Source organism: Scyliorhinus torazame, chromosome 6 (assembly GCF_047496885.1).
Source record: "Scyliorhinus torazame isolate Kashiwa2021f chromosome 6, sScyTor2.1, whole genome shotgun sequence".
In the NCBI taxonomy this organism is placed as follows: Eukaryota; Metazoa; Chordata; class Chondrichthyes; order Carcharhiniformes; family Scyliorhinidae; genus Scyliorhinus; species Scyliorhinus torazame.
Window position 1 is genome coordinate 160,834,418 of NC_092712.1, and position 19,292 is coordinate 160,853,709.

General features: G+C 51.5%; 1 protein-coding gene across 1 annotated transcript in view; it reads right to left on the reverse strand.

The window, feature by feature from the left end:
* Positions 1–19,292, reverse strand: part of calcr (calcitonin receptor) — a 546,460-nt gene that overhangs the window by 271,686 nt on the left and 255,482 nt on the right. Inside the window, exons 4-5 of the mRNA XM_072509015.1 lie at positions 18,210–18,320; positions 1,334–1,446 (exon numbers count right to left, since the gene is read on the reverse strand). Coding sequence (XP_072365116.1) covers positions 1,334–1,446; positions 18,210–18,320 — 224 coding nt within the window. The remainder of the gene's footprint in view (positions 1–1,333; positions 1,447–18,209; positions 18,321–19,292) is intronic.

The window sequence follows — 19,292 nt, forward strand, 5'->3', positions numbered from 1 at the left end:
TGGGAAAGTATAATAAATTCATGTTTGTTGGAATTGTATTTCTTGTGCAGTTGAATACAGCAACTATAAAATGCTGCGCAGGCATCCTGGGCAGAGGGAACTGTCGCGACATGTACGAATGACTGCTGGAGAGGGCCGACACAAGGAGGAAATGGGAGGAAGACTTGGGATTTGAAATAGGGTGGGGATTCTGGGGCGAAGCACTGCACAGGGTCAACTCTACCTCCACATGTGCAAGGCTCAACCTAACGCAGCTAAAAGTGGTACATAGAGCCCACTTGACCAGAACCCGAATGAGCAGGTTCTGGACCAAGGAGGCCCGGACAACCATGCCCACATGTTCTGGTCTTGCTCCAGACTTGTTGGGTACTGGACAGCCTTCTTTGAGGCCCTTAAATGGTTTGCCATAGTCCCAGATGTCCAAAGGCTGCTTTCCCCTTTGAGAGGGAGAGCTGACTGGTGGTGATTTAACCTGAGGATCACCACATCTCAGGCGAGGGGCAAGGCTGAGAAGAGGGGCCTTCATGAATAGCCAAAGTGCCAAGCACCAAACATTTCAGACATGTGGGGAGGAATTTAATGTGGGCAGTGAGGGTCCATCATCCGCAATGAAATCTGATAAACCCCCGCCCCCCCACACCCAGCCTACCGGATCCCGGGAACTTGACGGAACAAAGTTCCTCATTGGCCAGGGTTTCTGGATCCTCCAGGTTCAGTAAATTCTGAGACCGGCAATTGCAAGGTGGATATCCTGCTCCCCAAGAATGGCTAGCCAATCAGAGCTGGAACAGTGGCCACTGCCTTGCAGAAACGATCGCCAATGGATCCTCGGGGGACAGGCAACTGAGCGGGATCCCACTAGCAGGGAGGGGAGTGTCGGCCCCGAGAGCGGAGGGAGTTTGACAGCAGGGGGTTCCTGTAGGCCTCAACGCACCCCCCCGCCTCTCAATGCTGGGTTCCTAGAATGGGCACAAAATGCCCTTGAACAAGAGAACCCCCCCCCAGTTTTCTTGGTGGTCTCCCTACACAGTGAATCCCATCCCCAATGCTGCTTTTACACCAGCAGCTGTGAGATGAGGTCCTTAAATGGTTCTTAAGTGGCCTCTTCAGGGCCTCATTTGGGCTCCAGGATGGAAGGTGTCCCAACCTGCAAGCTTACCCACCTGGACTTAATCAGGGGGAGGTGGGAAAGCAGCTGGACCAGCACCCAACGCCCCCCAGCTGGTCATTCAGCATTCCGCTGCCTCTGAACTCACTTCCGGGGTAGTGCGAAGAGTGGTGGGGGCCTTAAATTCCACCTACCAGGGCTGAGTTAAAGATGTGTGAGACCTACCTTTATTTTATAATTTGTAAATATATTGCAAAATGTATAGTTGGACCAAGTTTGATTGGTTACTGGATGCTTAAACCAGTTCCCGGTTTCATCACAGTATTTTGTAGCTTTTTCTGGAAAGAGAATAGAAACATTGATTTCAACAATTATTCCACTTTACAAATGAATAGAAGCTCAGACAAACTGGATAGCACAGTTTAATCCTGATAATACAAAGTTATTTTTTATTTAAAAGAAAAATGAATTGGCCAATTATGTGACAATGTAAATATTACCGTTGGGAAGCTGGTGGGAAAACTTGAATTATTAGGACAGTTAAATGAAGCAAAGCTTAATTCAGGGAAGTAGGCTACATTTGCATTTTCTTGCTGCTTTACAAATAGGACCAGATTTTTTTACAGAAAATATTTGATTAAGGCATTTATAATTTTAACATATTTAAACAAAGAGATCCAACAAATACAAAAAAAACCACAATATCATAACCATCTGCTGCCAAACATAAACCCTAACTATCATGGTCCGTGTAACTACTCTTTCTCACGGTTCTCCCTTCATTGGTTTTCGTACCCTTAATTGTCATTTCCATACCTCCCCACTTTCCCCCACCCCATCCCCGCTGACGGCCTAATTTTCCTTGACCAAGTCGATGAAAGGCTGCCACCTCCGAGCCAACCCCTGTAACGAATTCCTTAAGGCGAATTTGATTTTCTACAACCTGAGAAACCCCGCCATGTCGCTGACGCAAACCCCCGACTTTGGAGGCTCCGAGTCTATCCGCCCCAACAGAATCCGTCTCCGAGCCATCAGGGAGGCAAAGGCCAAAACGTCGGCCTCTCTCCCCTCCTGGATCTTCCGACACTCCAAATATTGCCACCTCGGGACTCGGAGTCACCCTCCCTTCCAGGATCTCTGACATGGCATCCGGCGAATCCCTGCCGAAATCCCCTCAGCGTCGGACACGCCCAGAACATATGCACATGGTTCGCAGGCCTTCCCCCACACCGCCCACACCTGTCTTCCACCTCCTCAAAAAACCTGCTCATCCGGGCCACAGTCATGTGAGCCCTGTGGACCACCTTCAATTAGATCAGGCTGAGCCTGGCACATGACGAGGACACGTTCACTCTCCGCAGAGCCACCTCCCATAACCCAAGCTCCTGTTCCCCTCCCAACTTTCCCTCCCACGTCCTCTTCACCTCCCTTATTGGAACCCCTTCCCACTCTATCAGTTCCTTATATATTTCCGAGACCTTCCCCTCCCCAGCCCCTGATTTTGACATCACCTTGTCCTGTAGCCCCCTTAGTGGGAGGCGAGGGAAGCCCGGGACCTGCCTCCGAACAAAATTGCGCACTTGCAAGTACCGGAACCCATTCCCACCTGGCAACTCAAACTCCTCCTCGAGCTCCACCAAACTTGGGAAACCCTCCTCAATAGGAAGACCACTGAATCTCTCGATCCCTGCCCGCTGCCACCTCCTAAAGCCTCAGTCCAGCTCCCCCCCGGAGTGAACCATGGTTGTCACTGATCGGTGACCACACCGACGCCCCCTCCAGTCCCATGTGCTGCCTCCACTGCCCCCACACCGTCAGGGCTGCCACTACCACCAGGCTCATGGAGTACTGAGCCGGTGAGAATGGCAGAGGTGCTGTGAACAAAGCCTTCAGACACGTGCCCTTACAAGATGCCGCCTCTACCCGCTCCCACACCCAGGTTCGATTCCCCGCTTGGGTCACTGTCTGTGCGGAGTCTGCACGTTCTCCCCATGTCTGCTTGGGTGTCCTCCGGTTTCCTCCCACAAGTCCTGAAAGACGCGCTGTTAGGTAATTTGGACATTCTGAATTGTCCCTCTGTGTACCCAAACAGGCGCCAGAGTGTGGCGACTAGGGGCTTTTCACAGTAACTTCATTGCAGTGTTAATGTAAGCCTACTTGTGACACTAATAAAGATTATTATTATTAGGTGGGAATCACAGAGGGTGTTGCCAGGGGTGGGGGTGGGTGGGGATGTGTGGAGCTGGGACACGGTGTCCATTCCCCTGGCCAGTCACCCCCCTAGTCAGTGAACCTGGAGGCAATTAGAGTGTCCCCTGCGCTTTGGCCTAGGCACACATGTTGTATGACCTCCGGTGCCTGCCAGGCCCCATGTCCTACCCATCCTCGTCCTCCCCCGCATTCTCCTCATTGTACGAGAACTGATGATCAATCTGCTCCTCCAGCACATTGCCCCTCTGCTGCAAAATGTTGTGGAGGACAATGTGGGCGGCCCTCTCAGCGCAATACTGGAGGGCCCCTCCAGAGTGGTCCAGGCACCTGAACCTCATCTTCTCTTGGGAAAGTTTAAACTAGTTTGGTAGGGGATGTGAACATTAAGGATAGTTAGCAAAACAATTGTTGTCAGGAATTTCTGGAATATAAATTAAGGATAGGGTGATCAAACACCTTGAGAATTTTCAGATGATCAGAGAGAACCAAAATGGAGTAGGTTATGCCTGACAATTTGAAGAGAAGGCTAAAGTATTGGGCAGAGAAATACCTATGGAACTTATTTCCAGAAGGCATTTGAGAAAAATCCCTCATAAAAGAAATTAGCTAAAGCTGCATTTCATAGAAGTGAAGGGAAATTGTCAGCCTGGTTGGAGAATTGGCTGAGTGGCAGGAGACAGATGCTCTGGGTAATAGACCGGTACTCGAACATGCAGGATGTGATTAGTGGTGAGCTGCAGGGATATGTGTTGGAGCCTCAAACATACACCATTTTATTCATGACTAAGACAATGGAATAAAATAGCACACGTACAAATTTGTTGTTGACAGGTGATAGGTGATAGTTTAAACCATGTAAGCAGAAGCAGAAGAATACAAAGAGATATTGGCCAAGATTCTTCAGGGCCTCTCCCCGCTGAATGGGGCCTCAGGCCAAAAATGGGATTCACACCAGGCGTCAAAACCATTGCGAGTCTCCCGGCCCGCCCCGACGGCCATGACGTCTGTGCAAAGGCCTCGGACTGAGGCGGAGAACCGTTACAATGAAGTCCACCCAGCAACTAGGAGCATCATTGAGTGGTGCACCAGGCTGTTAAAGATGTGGTTCTGCTGTCTGGGCTCCTCTGGTGGGGTTTTACAATAGCCCCCAGAGGGCCTCGCACTTCGTGCTGGCCTGCTGTGTGCCGCGACATGATGGTGGAGGGCGAACATGAGCCATCATCGGATGAAGAGGCCATTCAGGAGGATCCCGAGGAGCAGGCTCGACAGGATGCGGCTAGGGTCATACAAAGCTGGCATGCCAGGGCGAACCTCAGTGACTCCAGGTTCGCCGACTTCGAGGCTCAAAATTCCAGCAGCTCTATCACCATCAACCCCCTTGTCCTCCAATTATACCTTCCATTGATAGATTAAGTGAATGGACAAAACTGTGGCAAATGAATTTCAATGTTGGCAAATGTGAGTATATCCACTTTGGCCCTAAAAAGGATAGAACTGGGTATGTTCGTAACGGCAAAACACTACAACAGTGGAAATGCAAAATAACGCTTTGCATTGCAGATACAGAAAATCATCTAACAGGTGATGCACGACCGATGCAGACTAGGTTTAACCAATGGGCTTCAGCCTCTCGGGTACTGCAATACCTGAAAATACCACATTCACCCCCTATTAAAAAAGAGTCCGGCGGGGGTGGTGGCCAGTGGTTACAATTGCATTCAACATGGTATGATCAGATATGGAGGTACCGTGATACCTCCTTACAGGGTGTAGAGAATATTTACAATCGTGGAAGATATATACAGTCAGTGTTTATTTACAGTTACAGATCAGTTATACTGAAGCGATCAGTCGGTCGGGTGGCCTGGTCGTCCTCCTGGATCATCTGAGCCTTGGTGGTGATTCCGGTGGGGGTCCGGGCATCTGCGACTCCGGGAGCGTGGCTTTGGCCTCCATGGCAGCTTCGTCACCCCTAGATGGCGCTGGTGGGGCAAATGGTTGACCTGAGAGGGTGGCGCCTGTAGGGGGCGTCGGTGGGTGGGAGGGCCTAGGCAGGGGCGGCGGGAGAACTGACACTCCTGTGAGGTGCTGTGGAGGGAGGGGGGGGAGGGGGGGGGGGGGGTGTGGTGGTTCGGGTGCGCGTGGGGTTCCGGCGAGCGCCAGGTCCCGTAGGGAGGCTGAATCCTGCCGGCCGTCAGGGAATGCCACGTAGGCGTACTGGGGGTTAGCGTGCAGCAGGTGGACCCTCTCGACCAACGGGTCTGAGTTGTGCGCCCGCACGTGTTTTCGGAGTAGGATGGGTCCGGGTGTTGCTAGCCAAGTCGGGAGAGAGGTCCCGGAGGAGGACTTCCTGGGGAAAACAAGGAAATGTTCGTGAGGTGTCTGGTTGGTGGCTGTACAGAGCCGTGACCGGATGGCGTGGACTTCTTGCCAGTGGGAGACTGGGAGGTTCCTGGACCGTAGGGCCAGTAGGACGGTCTTCCAGACCGTTCCGTTCTCCCGCTCTACCTGCCCATTTCCCCGGGGTTTGTAACTGGTCGTCCTGCTTGAGGCGATGCCCTTGCTGAGCAGGAATTGACGCAGTTCGTCGCTCATAAAGGAGTACCCCCTATCACTGTGTATGTACGCGGGGAAACCGAACAGTGTAAAGATACCATGGAGGGCCTTGATGACGGTGGTTGCGGTCACGTCTGGGCAGGGGATGGCGAATGGGAACCGGGAGTACTCGTCAATCACGTTCAGGAAGTACGTGTTGCGATCGGTGGAGGCGAGGGGGTCTTTGAAGTCCATGCTGAGGCGTTCAAAAGGGAGGGGAAGCCTTTATCAGGTGCGCCCTCTCTGGCCGGTAGAAGTGCGGTTTGCACTCCGCGTAGATTTGGCAGTCCCTGGTGACTGTCCTGACCTCCTCGATGGAGTAGGGCAGATTGCTGGTCTTAATAAAGTGGAAAAAGCGAGTGACCCCTGGGTGGCGGAGGTCCTCGTGGAGGGCTCGGAGGCGGTCCACTTGTGCGGTGGCACACGTGCCGAGGGACAGGGCATCAGGAGGCTCGTTTAGCTTCCCGGGACGATACAAGATCTCATAGTTGTAGGTGGAGAGTTCTATCCTCCACCGCAAGATCTTGTCATTTTTTATCTTGCCCTGCTGTGCATTATCAAACATGAACTAAACCGACCGTTGGTCAATGGGGAGAGTGAATCTACTGCTGGCCAGGTAATGCCTCCAATGTCGCACAGCGTCTACTATGGCTTGTGCCTCCTTTTCGACCGAGAAATGGCAAATTTCGGAAGCATGGAGGGTGCGGGAGAAGAAGGCCACGGGTCTGCCCGCTTGGTTGAGGGTGGCGGCCAGAGCTACGTCGGACGCATCGTTCTCGACCTGGGAGGGGAGGGACTCGTCGAGGGCGCGCATCGTGGCCTTTGCAATGTCTGCTTTGATGCGGCTGAAGGCCTGGCGGGCCTCCGTCGACAGGGGCAAGGTTGTGGACTGGATTAGGGGACGGGCTTTGTCTGCGTAGTTAGGGACCCACTGGTCGTAATAACTGAAAAACCCGAGGCAGCGCTTCAGGACCTTGTGGCAGTGAGGGAGGGGGAACTCCATGAGGGGGCGCATGCGTTCAGGGTCGGGGCCTATAACTCCATTTCGCACTAGTAGCCGAGAATGGCTAGCCGGTCGGTGCTAAACACGCATTTATCCTTATTATACGTTAAGTTAAGTTAAGGATTTTACCGGTCTGGAGAAATTTTCGGAAGTTGTTGTCGTGGTCCTGCTGGTTGTGGCCGCAGATGGTGACATTATCGAGATACGGAAATGTTTCCCGTAAACCGTACCGGTCAACCATTCGGTCCATCTCGCGTTGGAAGACCGAGACCCTGTTAGTGACACCAAAGGGAACCCTTAAAAAATGATAGAGCCGCCCAGTTGCTTCAAAGGCAGTGTATTTGCGGTCACTAGTATGGAGGGGTAGCTGATGTTAGGCGGACTTGAGATCCACCATGGAGAAGACCTTATAAGGGGGGGTATAGAGCCGCCGTATTTGAAGGTTAGACTTTGCAAATTACATTGGAAATCCAACTCCAGGAGTGTAGCCGCGCAGAGGTGCGGCAGGACATAAAGGCGGAAATTGTTGAATTTCCTGCCTTGGACCGTGAGGTTTGCTAGGCAGTGCCCCTTTAGCTCCACTGAGTGTGAACCGGAGGCCAGGGAGATTCTTTGATTTACAGGGTGGGCAACAAGTGAACAGCGCCTTACCGTGTCGGGGTGTATAAAGCTCTCCATGCTCCCAGAGTCGATCAGGCAGGACGTCTCGTGGCCATTGATGAAGACTGTCGTCGTTGCTGTTGAGAGTGTACGAGGTCAATTTTGGTCCAGAGTCACTGAGGCCAGATGCAGTAGTTGCGGATTTTGATCGGGCAGTGTGTAGTCGGCCGTGCTGGGGTCCAGGGGCCCCATCCAAGATGGCGTCTCCCATGGGTCGCACATGGTGGTCGGGGATGGACAAAATGGCGGCGCCCATCCGTCCAGCGTGGTGTCCGAGGAACAAGATGGCGGCGTCCGTGGGCCGCACGTGGCCCTAGGATAGGGGGGTGGCGGTGACTGCTGGCCGCCTGGGGCCCGAAGAGAAGGTCGCTGCGGCAGTCCGGAGTCGCTGCTGGAGACCGCGGCCACCGCTCGTGCCTGGCAGACCCCCACAAAATGGCCCTTCTTGCCGCACCCTTTGCAGGTGGAGGTGCGGGCCGGGCAGTGCTGGCGGGGGTGCTTTGCCAGCCCGCAGAAGAAACAGCGGGGCCCGACGGAGTTAGCGGGCCGTCTTACAGCGCAGGCCTGCGGGGACACGGGGAAAGTCTGTGGGGCTGCCGCTGCGGGATGCCATGCTGCCCAGGGGGCCGCCACGCGGTCGGGCACCTAGGATTGTGCATTCCTGCAGGCAACGTCCATGGACCCCGCCAAGGCCCGTGCCTCCCTAAGTCCCAGGGTGTCTCTGAGGAGCTCATACCTGCTACGAAGGCATCCCGGATTAGGGGTTCCGTGTGCTCGCTCCCCGAAACTTGCGGGCAGCCACAGTTTCTGCCCAGCACCAGTAGCGCGCGGTAGAACTCCTCCAACGATTCCCCGGGGCTTTGCCGTCTTGTTGCAAGCAGGTGACGTGCATAGACCTGATTTACAGGGCGGATATAATGTCCTTTTAAAAGTTTGATTGCTGCATCAAAGTCCTCCGCCTCCTCGATGAGATCCCAGGGCTTACCCTTGAGTGCAGGAGATGCTGTTTCTGTTCCCCGAGGGTGTGCCTCCGGCCGTCTCAAGGTAGCCTTTGAAACACGCCAGCCAGTGCTTGAAAATTGCCGCCGAGTTCTCTGCCTGGGGGCTGAGTTGCAGACGCTCTGGCTTCATTCGGAGATCCATCCTTTCAGCTTAAGTTGTAGTCTATTAAATTGATGCACGATCAATAACTATTAAAACGAGGTTGGAACATAACTGAAGGCTTTAATAGACTAGAACTGTTCCCCAGCAGCTTCGGTACAGAATGAGGGCTGCTGGGACGGCACCGGTTCTTATACCCCGCCTGTCAGGGCGGAGCTACATACTATACAGCCAATGGTAATCTCCTAGGTTTAACCAATGGACTTCAGCCTCTCGGGTACTGCAATACCCGATAATACCACAACAGGCTCACGGAATGCTGCTATTATCTAAAGGTATGATGGCGTTAGGTCAAAGATCAGCCATGAATCATTGAGTGACAGAACAGACTTGAGCTGCTAAACTCCTATTCCATGGTTCCTATACAGAAAGGAAATAAACAAAGCTTGAAATGGAAGATTAGCAAATAGACAGTAAAAAGAATTTACAGTGCTTAGTGGGAATGCTTCACTGTAAGGAGCTTAGTGAATAAGACAGATGAGCTGAAGACATAGATGGGTAGTTGGAAATATGATATCAGAGCTAATATGTGGCACAGTAGCCAGTGGTTAGCACTGTTGCTTCACAGCACCAGGGTCCCAGGTTTCTGGTTTCCTCCCACAAATCCCGAAAGATGTGCTTGTTAGGTAATTTGGACATTCTGAATTCTCTCTCGGTGGACCCGAACCGGAGCCAGAATGTGGCGACCAGGGGCTTTTCACGGTAAATTAATTGCAGTGTTAATGTAAGCCTACTTGTAACAATAAAGATTATTAAAGAAATATTAAACACGGCTTAAAGAAGGGTAAGAGTGACAGTTCAACATTCCTGGTTAGTGTTTTCAGACAAGGTAGCGAGGTGGATAAAAAAGGAGGGGATGAGTCACAACTTTGATTAAAGAAACAATTAAAGCTGTGAGTTGGAACAATATGGTACTAGGATCATCAAGTGAGACCATTTGTGTTGAAATTAAGAACAAAATGGGGCAATCACACTGGGGTATACAATAAAACTCCAAAATCTCAGGTGGAGATATACGGACTATACGGTCAATGGAAGAGTCCTGGGGAAAATTGATGTACAGAGAGAGCTGGGAGTTCAGGTCCATTGTACCCTGAAGGTGGCAATGCAGGTCGATAGAGTGGTCAAGAAGGCATACAGCATGCTTGCCTTCATCGGACGGGGAATTGAGTACAAGAGTCGGCAGGTCATGTTACAGTTGTATAGGACTTTGGTTAGGCCACATTTGGAATTCTGCGTGCAGTTCTGGTCGCCACATTACCAGAAGGATGTGGATGCTTTAGAGAGGGTGCAGAGGAGGTTCACCAGGATGTTGCCTGGTATGGAGGGTACTAGCTATGAAGAAAGGTTGAGTAGATTAGGATTGTTTTCGTTGGAAAGACGGAGGTTGAGGGGGGACCTGATTGAGGTCTACAAAATTATGAGAGGTATGGACAGGGTGGATAGCAACAAGCTTTTTCCAAGAGTGGGGGTGTCAATTACAAGGGGTCACGATTTGAAGGTGAGAGGGGGAAAGTTTAAGGGAGAGGTGCGTGGAAAGCTTTTTACGCAGAGGGTGGTGGGTGCCTGGAATGCTTTGCCAGCAGAAGTGGTAGAGGCGGGCACGAGAGCATCATTTAAGATGCATCTAGACATATATATGAACGGGAGGGGAACAGAGGGCAGTAGATCCTTGGAAAATAGGTGACAGGTTTACATAAAGGATCTGGATCGGCGTAGGCTGGGAGGGCCGAAGGGCCTGTTCCTGTGCTGTAATTTTCTTTGTTCTCTGTTTGAGATAGAACAGGAACTATGTTGAAAATGTGTTGAGAAGTGCATAAACAATAGGAGAGGATTTTAACTACCCTAATCATAACTGCGATAGAATCAAAGCAATAGGTATTGAGAGTACAGGATTCTTAAAATGCATTCAGGAGAATACTTTTAGTCAGTATTCAGCAAGCTCAAAAAGGCAGGGACAGTTCTGAACTTTGTATTAGGGAATGAAGCTGGGTAAGTGGAAGGTGGATCAGTGGGAGAGCACTTTTGTGACCGTGATCGCGATTTAGTTACATTTAACATTGTTATGGAAAAGGATGAAGGTGGATCAAGAGTAAATGTTCTCAATTGGTGAAAGGCTAATTTTACGAAGCTGAGATGCGCTTTAACAAAAGTAGACTTGAAACAGCTACTTGAAGGTGAATGAGCATCAGAGCAGTGGGAGGCACTCAAGGACAAGATGTAAAGTGTTCAGAACAAATATATTCTGTCAAAAAAGGTGAGACATTCAATTTCAAAGATACTTGAAAATTGAAAGGTTAAAGAGAGAGAGGAAATTAAAACAATCACCATCACCAGGAAAAGGCGTTGGAAAAACGAATAGACCTAAAGACTGACAAGTCTTCAGGACAAGCCCCCAAGACCTGTATCTTAAGGTCTTAAATGAAGTGGTTGCAGAGATCGTAGATGCCTTGGTTATAATCTTTCACAATTCCCTAAATTCTGGAAGGGTTCCAGTCCATTGGAAAATAGAAATAGTAATACCTTTATTCAGGAAAGGATGGAGACAAAAGCTGGAAACTTTACTCTGGTTAGCCTAACATCTGTCATTGGGAAATTACTAGAATCCATCATTAAGGTTACTTAGTACAAGCTACTTAAAAGATCGTAATAGAATCAGGCAGAATCATTGTGGCTTTATGAAAGGAAATGGTGTTTAACTAATTTATTAAACTCTTTGAGGGAGGAACACGCAAGGAAGATAAAGGGGAACCTGTACGTGTGACATGATTGGATTTGCAAAAGGCATTTGATATAGTTCCACATGAAAGGTCACGACACAACGTAAGAGCACATGGTGTAGGAAGTAACTTATTAGCATGGATAAAGGATTGCTTAGCTAACAGGAAGCAGAGAGTGGGGGAAAATGGGTCTTTTGGGGCTGGAAAGCTGTAAACAGCAGAGTGCCGCAGAGATCAGCGCTGGGACCTCAATTATTTACAATCTATATCAATGACTGAGATAGAGGAACTGAAAGTGGGCTGGCAAAATTTACTGTTGACACAACGATAAGTAAGTTGTCAAAAGGAGGTAAAGAGTCTACAAATGGATATAGACAAGTTAAGTCAGTGGGCATAAATTTGCCAGATGGAATATGCTGTGGGAAAATGTGAACTTGCTCACATTGGCAGCAAGACCAGAAAAGTAGTGTACAATATAAATAAAGAGAAATTGCAGGACATAGTGGTGCAGAAGGATCTGGATGTCCTGGTACATGAATCACAAACGTTAGTATGCAGATACAGCAAGTGATTAGGAAGGCAATTTATTGCAAGGGGAATGGAATAAAAAGCACCTTTATACATTTTTATACAATTCAGTAAGACATCTCTCAGATGGATGTCTATTTTATTTGGGTTGAATTCGGCGTTCTGGAACTTGGCTACTCGAAACCTTGGAAGATGGAGAACTGTAAAGGCCATGCAAACACTGCTGACATCACTACTCATCACGTGACACTTTACCAGCAGGGATGTATTCTCTGAGACATCACAAGTATAGAAAGCATAGGGGTGGAATTAAAAGGAAACTAGGTAAACAAAGAGTGGGCATTAAAACAAAGTGGTAAGTAAATCAAGGAAAAACAGAAGATATTTTATGAACACAAGAAGAGCAAAAGGATAACTTTTGAAGGGTATATTCGGGACCAGAAAGGTAATCTGACTCAATGATAATAATAATCTTTATTGTCACAAGTAGGCTTACATTAACACTGCAATGAGGTTACTGTGGAAATCCCCTGGTTGCCACAATCCGGCACCTGTTTGGGTACATAGAGGGAGCATTCAGAATGTCCAAATTACCTAACAGCACGTCTTTCAGGAATTGTGGGAGGAAACCGGTGCAGATTGCGCACAGACAATGACCCAAGCCGTGAATCGAACATGGGACCTTGTGCTGTGAAGCAACAGTGCTAACCACTGTGCTACCATGCCGCCCGTAACTAAACTCCATTTGTTGATGAGAATTTTAAGAAGCCCCGGTGGAAGGGATCCCCCTGCTGCTGAACATCTGATGAACTTTGTGACATGATGAGATGAGAGCTGGAGCAATGAGGGTGAAAATGGCCACATCAGTGCTATACCATGATCATCTATTCTGCATACATCCAGTGCATACCCTACACATCTACACACGCATCAAGATGGCATTCAGTGCGGGCTCAATTTTGCAGCAATGAGACTATGCTGGATTTTCCACTTCTGAGTCTAAGTGTTGACACCAACGTGGAATTCGTGGAGTTCCACGACAGCAAAACTGCCGCCGCACCTGGACCGATTCTGCTACTGTTGAGGGACTAGCACCGCAGTGCACCACATGGAACACAATCAATTCCAGTGAGAAATAGTGTCCGATTTGCCGGTTTCGCAATTGACACTCAGGAAGCTGACAAGCTGCATATACACACTTCACTCCCCATACACACCATCCCAGCCAATGAGGCGGCAGCAAGACACACGGCCCCACAACTCATGGATCCTGAGCTGGAGAGCCTCTTGGACGCGGTGGAGGAGTGGCGGGTGACCTTGTATCCCGGCCCAGGAAGGAGGCTGCCAGCCGCCATCATTTGCCGTGCCTGGGCGCAAGTGGCAGAGGTGGTCATAGCTGTGGGAAACACCGTCCGGACCAGCCAGCAGTGCTGGACAAAACTGCACAACCTCCTCAGGGGGGGCCAGGGTGAGTAGGCAGCAGCGTGCCCCTGGCACCAACTGCTGTCCCACACAACCGTAACCCTACCACCCCCCAACCCGGAGGTCGGACGAACCCCCACCCTGCCCCTCATGCCGGCCCCCGGCCCCCTGGTCACTGAGGCTACCAGCTACCCATCCCTGGATTGCATGCTTTAGACTGTCTAATAATGTTGTTTTGTGTTTGCCCCCTCCCCAGGGAAAAGCCGCCCTAACCGCCAGGAGCGGGAAGAGACAGGAGGGTGACCGCCGGACCTGCGGCCCCTCACATGGCAGAGCAGAGGGCCCTGGACATGGTAGGCGGCCTGGAGCAAAGGGAGGTCGCCGGAGTGGAGTTCAGCCATGGACGAGGAAGTGAGACCGTGCTTAGTTGCGGTTCCCAGTGACATGTGTGTCAACCTTCCCACCAACACCACCCCTCCACCAACCTCACCCCCCACCAACCTCACCCCCTCACCACACTCATCCCACCCCACCCCACCCCACACCACCCTCACCCTACAACACCCCCACCATCCCTTCACCCCCACGCTCACCCCCGCTCCCTGCTGGCCCGTCGTCTAATCATGCATTCTGTCTTGTGTCTTGCAGGACCTGCTGGAGATGGGGCAAGCCCACCTTGTGCCCCCGCCCCAGCCAGTGCCAAAGCCGGAGCCCCCCCCCCCGTGAGTCGAGCAGCGACGAGGAGAGCAGCTTGGACACCAGCCCTCCACCCGAGATACAAGACACCCTGGAACTTGGGACTGAGGATGACACTGACTTCCCGTCACAGCTATCTCTAACACCATCCACCATCCCAGAGACACTCACCTCGGTTGGGCACTTTAGTAAAGAGGCTCCTGGGACACTCTCTGCTGCGCACCACACACCTGATCTGGTACAGCAGGTGGAGGTAGGAACTCCCGAGGGGGCGGATGGTCGGAGCGCAGGCCGACCCGAGGAAATAGCTACTGTCTAGACGGGTATCGGGCTTCATGAATGGATAGTCCCATCGTTGGTGAGATGCAGTCCAGGGACTACATGAGGGGTTGTCGGTGAGCATCCAGCACCTGCAGGTGCAATTGGAGGAGTCCAAGTGCGTGCAGCAACATAAGGTGGTGCCGTCAATGCGTGCCACCTAAGCCAACACCGCACGGGTGACGTCCGCGATGAAGGCATTTGTGGCGACGGGTTTGCCTATGGATAAGCATGTCCAAGGCATGGGGCATTCTGTGCAGGCGCTGGCCGAGGCCCAGAACAGGGTTGCAGCCTCACAGGCAGCCATATGCGAGAGCCACCTAGAAATCGCAGCTGCGCTCCTGAGCGAGGCCCAGTCACAGCAGGTCATGTCTGGGAACTGTGGTAAACCACTGTAGTGTTTAATATGTGTATTGTGGTAAACGGCTAATGTATTATATGTAATATGGTAAACCACTACCCGATGGCTCCGCCTCCCCTCAGGACCCGTATACAGGTGGCTGGTCTCTGCCTCTGACCCAGTTCGGGATCAGAGGTCAGGAGGCTTTCTGTTTAGTTTATTAAAACCTCAGTTATGTTCACTACTCGTCTTGTGTTCATTGATGGCACATCAATTTAATAAACTAAACTTCTAAGATGAATTCATCGCTCAAGCCTGATCGCCTGGAGCTGGACCCACAGGCCGCCGACACCACTGCAACATTCGAGCACTGGCTAAGCTGCTTCGAAGCGTACCTCGGATCCTTCACTGAAGACTTCACCGACCTCCAAAGGAAGCAGATCCTCTATGCACGGGTGAGCCCGCAAGTTTTCCTTCTCATCAGGGACGCCCCCTCGTATACAGAGGCGATAATGCTGCTGAAGTGACAATATGTGAAGTCTGTAAACGAGGTGTATGCTAGGCACCTTCTTGCCACGAGACGACAACGCCCTGGGGAATCACTAGCAGAATTCCTCCGTGTCTTGTGGGTACTCAGCCAGAACTGTGATTGCCAGGCGGTATTGGCTACCCAACACACAGAGCTGTTGATCAGGGACGCCTATGTTGCAGGCATGAAATCGAACTACATCCGCCAGCGATTGTTAGAAGGGGGTACACTCAGCCTCCCAGAGACAGAGCAGCTCTCAAACCCGCTGGAGGTGGCCTACCAGAACATGGAGGCCTACACCTCCGACCGCACGACACCCTCGTGGACCTCGTAGGCGCCGCGACCATCCGACTCGAGTGTGACGCAAGCCTGTGCCGCGCAGCAGCCCGCCAATGCCGGAAGCCTGAATTGCTACTTTTGCCGCCAGGGTAAGCATCCCAGACAACGCTGCGCTGCACGGAACGTGACTTGCAATGGGTGTGGGAGGAAGGGCCACTTTGCGAAAGCCTGCCAGGCCCGATCTCGCCCTAAAACTCCTAGGCCCAGCAGCGCTGCCTGCTGCCTGTCGGGGCCGCACCTAACTGCCGCGTCACCCGCCATGTGCGACCCGTGGGCACTGCCATCTTCGCCGCCATCTTCGATTTCACCTGCCACGTGCGACCCATGGGGCCCCATCTTTGACGCCATCTTGTACTCCACCCGCCACGCATGACCCATGGGGGCCGCCATGTTTGACGCCGTCTCCGATGCAACCCGACACGCGCGATCCATGGGGGCCGCCATCTTAGGACCACTCCGCAGCCTCCCGGGAGCCCTGCTCACCCGGTCGTACGCTGGCCGCCACTACCTCTGACCGGCCTACCCATCACCTTCCGAAGCTCGCCTCCAACACGCTCGATCAGTCCCGGGCTCATCAACTCACAATATCTACGATGACCGTGCGGATCAATGGGCACGAGACGGCCTGCCTTTTCATCTCCGGGAGCACAGACAGCTTCATACACCCAGATACGGTAAGGTGCTGCTCCCTCCCAATTTTACCCACAGCCCAGAAAATCTCCCTGGCTTCCGGGTCACATTCGTTAGAAATCCGGGTGTACTGTGTCGCGACCCTTACTGCACAAGGCGTAGAGTACACTAACTTTAAACTCGACGTCCTTCCCCATCTCTGCGCTGCCCTATTACTGGGGCTTGACTTCCAGTGCCATCTCCAAAGCTTTACTTTAAAGTTCGGTGGACCCCTGCCCCCCCCCTCACCGTCTGTAGCCTCGCGACCCTTGAGGTTGCCCTACCCTCGCTCTTCGCTAACCTCACCCCGGACTGTAAGCCCGTCGCTACTAGGAGCAGACAATACAGTACCCGGGACAGGGCCTTTATCAGGTCGGAGATCCAGCGACTCCTACGAGAGGGGATCATTGAGGCTAATACCAGCCCTTGGAGAGCCCAAGTGGTGGTCGTTAAGAATGGGGAGGTGCACCGGATGGTCATCGACTACAGTCAGACCATCAACCGGTACACGCAGCTCAATGCGTACCTGCCTTACTCCATCGAGGAGGTCAGGACCGTGACCAAGGACTGCCAGTTCTGCGCGGAGTGCAAACCGCACTTCTATCGGCCAGACAGGTAAAGGCCTCTCGCCCCTTTGAGCGCCTCAGCATCGACTTCAAAGGGCCCCTCCCCTCCACTGACCGTAACGTGTACTTCTTCAACATTGTTGACGAATACTCAAGATTCCCCTTTGCCATCCCATGCCCTGACATGACCTCTGCCACCGTCATCAAGGCTCTGCTCAGTCTTTTCACCTTGTTCGGGTTCCCACCTACATCCATAGCGATCAGGGTTCCTCCTTTATGAGCGACAAGTTGCGTCAGTTCCTGCTCAGCAAGGGCATCGCCTCCAGCAGGACGACTAGCTATAACCCCCGGGGCAACGGACAGGTGGAGAGGGACAACGCGACGGTCAGGAAGGCCTCCAGGCCCTACGGTCTAGAAGTCTCCTAGTCTCCCGCTGGCAGGAGGTCCTCTCTGATGCGCTCCACCCAATCCGGTCGCTCCTGTGCAGTGCCACCAACGAGACCCCTCAGGAACATATGTTTGCCTTCCCCAGGAAGTCCACCTCCGGGGTCTCGCTCCCATCCTGGAGTTCCTGGACCCGTCCTCCTCCGGAAGCATGTGAGGAGGCATAAATCAGATCCCCTCATCGAGAAGGTCCAGGTCCTCCATGCCAATCCACAATATGCCTACGTGGCACATCATGACGGGTGACAGGACACAGTCTCCCTCTGGGATTTGGCATCTGCAGGCCCACCGGCGAACATCACCACCACCCCTGCCCATACACTGCCCCCCCCTCCACCGACTCAACTATTGGGTGAAGAAGAGGACAACACGCTCCCGGACGCGCAGGTCTCGACACCGGTGCCCACACCACAGCCGGGACTGAGGCGATCACGGAGGAAGGTAAAGGCCCCCGACAGACTTGATCTTTAAGTCCACTTCACCTCTGCTGGACTCTTTTTTTTTAACAGGGGGTGAATGTGGTAAACCACTGTAGTGTATAATATGTGTATTGTGGTAAACGGCTACTGTATTACATGTAATGTGGTAAACCACTGCCCGATGGCTCCGCCTCCCCTCGGGCCCAGTATAAAGGTGGCTGGAATTCCCGGAGCGAGTGCTCCAACGGCGTTTTCCATGTTGCTCCGCTAACAAAGGTGGTTGAAAATCGGAATTTGCGATCTCACTGGTGAGATTCGAGTGTTCCGATTCCCTCAGATTTTGTCGACGTGTCGACGATCCCGCCCACAGACAACACGGGCTCAAAATCACCCCCACCATAAATATTTCATTGCTTTGTGGGAATAGAACAGCCGTAGCATCCTCAGGAATTACAATAGGACAAAGATGTAACTTTCTTACCAGTTTCATTAAAGTCATTCAAGTGGTTTGGGCAGCTCTGCAAGCTTAGTGTTCCAGCTGGTGTATCATCCCAGCATAACCATCCATCCCAGGTTCTGTTACAATATAGACCTGGAATGTCAGAAACAAAAGGCGAATATCTAGTGTTATTCATAACAACAATTTGTATTTATAAAGTACCTTTAATGAAATAAATCATCCCAAACTGCATCACTGGAGCGTTACAGAGTAAATTTGACACAGCCACATAAGGAAATATTGGGACAGAAGAGGAAAATCAAATTCCAGGACTTATTTTTTTGGCAGCTGAAGGCACAGACACACATGGTGAAGCAATTAAAATTGTGAATGTTCAAGAGACTAAAATTAGAGAAGCACAGATATCTCAGAGGGTTGTGAGTCTGCGGGGGCGGGGGGGGGGTGAGTTATGGTGGCATCTGAAAAGAAGAATGGGAATATTAAAATTGAGGTGCTGTTTAAGCAGGAGCCAGTGTTGGTCAGTGAGCTCAGGGATGATTTGTGAAAGAAACTTGGTGAGAGTAAGGACATAAATAGCAGCAATTTGGATGACCTCAAGTTTACAGAGGGCAGAATGTGGGAGACTGTTGGAATGATCAAAGTGGACAAAGAAATGGGTGAGGCTTTCAGCAGTGGATGAGCTGAAATAGGGTCAGAGTCAGGCTGTGTCATGGATGTTGAAGCTGGTGGACTTAGCGATGCTACGGCTATGTGGTCAGAATCTCGGATGAGAAATAGGAGTGGGGTCAAGGATAGCTGCTTGGGGAATACTAGAAGTAAAAGTATGGGAGCAGGAAGAGAAGCCATTTCAGAGCATTCTTAGTTTAATATTAAATAGATAAGAATGGGAACAAATGAGTGCAGTCTCAACCAGCTGGATAGCGGAGAGGCTTTGGTTGAGAATGGTGTGATCAACCGTATGACAGTCTGTAGACAGGCCATGGAGGGTTAGTTTGCCTCGGCTATGGTCATGTAGAACATAGAACATACAATGCAGAAGGAGGCCATTTGGCCCATCGAGTCTGCACCGACCCACTTAAGCCCTCACTTCCCCTTATCCACGTA